The sequence below is a fragment of the Perkinsus marinus genome (assembly GCF_000006405.1).
Source record: "Perkinsus marinus ATCC 50983 genomic scaffold scf_1104296938592, whole genome shotgun sequence".
NCBI classification, from domain to species: Eukaryota; Perkinsozoa; order Perkinsida; family Perkinsidae; genus Perkinsus; species Perkinsus marinus.
The window spans coordinates 1-2,992 of NW_003213363.1; the positions used below are offsets into that span (position 1 = coordinate 1).

The following is a 2,992-nucleotide window of genomic DNA, read 5'->3' on the forward strand; positions in this document are numbered from 1 at the left end:
TCGTCGATGACGTACGATGACATTGTAACGATGTATATGTAGAAGTGTTCAGAGTAAGCAAATTAGAAGCTTTGTGAACGATATCTCCCCGCACAGGTGATGGAATACGTTGCATTTGTTGAACCACTGACAGGTCATAGCTCTCTGGGCACCTTCACCATTCTCGAGATTATAATCGATGAAAGTAGTTGAAGTACTCAACTGCACATCTACTTGTACATTTCGTTCAATGTCATCAGCAAGTTGAAGCATATCATTTCTGGACGACAGGAAGAATCTCCTCAGAGTATCCCTAGCTCGTTCACGTTTGACCTCGCTAGTACATTTCGTCTCAATGACATTGTAGAACAACCAGCAAATAAGAGGAACGTCAAGCTCATACGTGTCTTCTAACACCCTCACTAGAGCACTGCTCTGCGAGTAGAACTCATAGCCTGTAGTGTCACCTAACCATGGCTTTAGAACATCATAACTAACATATTTGATGACACTAGCAGGGGTATAACACCAAGTATGATAGGAGAAGTTCCAATACCTCTCACCATAATTTAATAAAGACGATAAAATATGGCAATCACTGCCAGCAACAGGAGGACGACGTCGTAGAAGAGCATCAGAGATCCCAGACACAGAACCAAATTCTTGATTCCGCTCGTACTTGACATCTTTAGTCGAAAGGGTCGGAGAATTCATATTCTTCTGAAGAGCAAATTCTCCAAGCTCGTTAGGTATATCTTCGACTTTGAGCTTCGGAAAAAATCGGGTTTTACATGGATCACAAGTAGCATTCAGAACAGATTTTAGTAGATCGACGTGGTGGTATCACACGTCGTGTTGCGGGTAATGTTAAGTTCTGCCGCGGAACTTCTGCGTCGTTAGCAGGCCACATTGACGGATTTGCCACGCAGTAGAAGTACAGAATGTATGTATGTATGTGAAAGTTGAATCCTGTTTCCACTAACGGGACGTCCGCGTCTTCGTAGATCCAAATCCTTGCAGGAAGTTTTGTATTTTTTAATCCTCTCTTGAAAAGTTCTTTGGTCCTCAACAAAGGTTGCCGAAGATGACTGAGTAGACGAGGTTGGCGCTACAAACATAATAATATCGTGTTGGATAACGAGCGACACTATTTAATATTATGAAAAAAACTTAGAAATAGAGTTGAAATCGAACATTGCGATGAATAAAAGTACCATAAGTTATGTGAGAAATATAGCATATGAGACATACGAGAGATATATCTGATATACGTATGCTGATACGGAGTGGACCACTGCGGCGTGGAAGGGTGGGTTGAGAATAGTCAATGTTATACCTAACTGGCAGTTAATAACTGCATGGGGGTTGTGTTGAACAGATCGCGAGCTAGTTCTCACTTTGAGAATTTCGTCTCGGAAGCTATGCTAGACTCTCTCATAACTAAGTCTGATGAAATACGAAACTACACACGGGTGGTATACTCCACTATCTTCATTGGTGACCACATCGAGTATTGATGATGATGTTGGGAAGAGCCAGTAGATCGAGAGAAGCGTTGAGAGTATACACTAAATTGCGAGGCTCTCAGGTGATATCCAAATCCTGGGTAGATCATCACTCAACACATCATGTGACTTGAATGTAGAAAGTCAGAAAGCTTAACACATTGCACAGCAGCTCCATACTACTACTACCATCACCAAGAAACGTTAAAATCAATAAGCATCAAGTATGTCATCATCATCAACATCAATAACAACAACACTGTCGTCATCATCGCTATCATCACAATCGGCAACGCCACCATCCGACTCCTCCTGCGGACTCCCAACATCAGAATCAGCTGCTCGCCGCCCACCTCCAGAAGGTTCTGAGTCTATCCCTACTTCAACTGATGATGGAGACGTAAACTCGGGTACTGATGACTATACACGACTCACTTCTTCGTAATTTACTCCTCTGAGAGCCAACATTAGCAGCTTCATCCGCATCCCTTGCTATCCCTTGTATGATGCTATGCATGGTGTTGCTAACATCACCTTCGGGTCTATGCCTCCTGACGCCTGATGCCTGTTGCGGTAGCTCAGGTGGCATGAGCAACACATCAGCCTGGTAACACATGAAGAAACCAACAGAGGTTGCTGCATACTCACTGTCGTCGCCCCGTTATGAAGGCTTAATTCCCGGATCTGGTCTCGTGCTAGGAATACCAGCTCACTAGCGACCTTCCTTATAGGACTCCACGAGGAAGCCTCCTCTGGTATCCATCGTTTTACAGCCCTGCCCACTTGCAGGCACCGTCTCAGCGTCGACAAGGAACCTCCGGTAGCGAGCTCGTCTGTTAGAACCCTGAGAGGAAGTCCCAAATGGTCCTGAGCATCGGCAGGCAGCTTATTACCGCATCATTTTAATTAAATCATCCTTCACCGATTCTTTCAAGTTCTTGTTGTCAGCAACCTCAGCCATAAAGACCTATAGCGGCAGAAACATATCCATACAATTGTACTAGTCACACTCTTTTACCGTTTCCCACGGAGCATCCTCCGAGCTGGCGTTAATCACTGTAGTGAGCACCTTCTGAGGAGCACGACTTGTCTTTTTCGGGGAAGGAACGAATTTGGACTGTAATACAGGGAACAATACTCATTGTTCGTGGCCATCAACAACCTACAGTCTCCCTCGATGTGGTGGAAGGACCGGCGGGCTTCTTGCGCTGCGGTCTCCTTCCAAATCGAGAGTAAGAGTTAAGGCTGGACATATGCACTCGCATGATCCGCCCTGCCAGCCTTTTGAGTTCCTCATTCTCATCTGGGTCGCTTGGAAGATCGCCAAAATCGTTATCAGGGTCAGAATCAGAATCATACTGAGATCCTGAAGTGTTATGACTATGCCATCTCTCTCTGGTGCAGTAAGGTTGTTACCCAGTGAGAATGCTGATGTATCCGCTCTGGTAGTAGAAGAGGTTCTACTAGTATTTAATTGCACTTGAGATGAAGAACTGCCCTCGCTGTTC

At 44.9% G+C, this 2,992-nt stretch overlaps 2 protein-coding genes across 2 annotated transcripts; both read right to left on the bottom strand.

Moving 5' to 3' along the window:
* Positions 1-1,694: 1,694 nt before the first annotated feature.
* On the bottom strand, positions 1,695-2,601 carry Pmar_PMAR008326 (hypothetical protein; the record flags this gene model as incomplete). The annotated part of the gene is made up of 5 exons (XM_002782688.1): positions 1,695-1,870; positions 1,920-2,088; positions 2,133-2,328; positions 2,378-2,451; positions 2,503-2,601. Coding segments are annotated over 5 exons (714 nt in total), but the record flags the coding sequence as incomplete, so codon positions are not given.
* Positions 2,602-2,650: 49 nt separating this feature from the next.
* Positions 2,651-2,850, bottom strand: Pmar_PMAR008327 (hypothetical protein; the record flags this gene model as incomplete). Its single annotated transcript, XM_002782689.1, has 1 exon — positions 2,651-2,850. A coding segment is annotated over one exon (200 nt), but the record flags the coding sequence as incomplete, so codon positions are not given.
* Between the last annotated feature and the right edge of the window lie 142 nt (positions 2,851-2,992).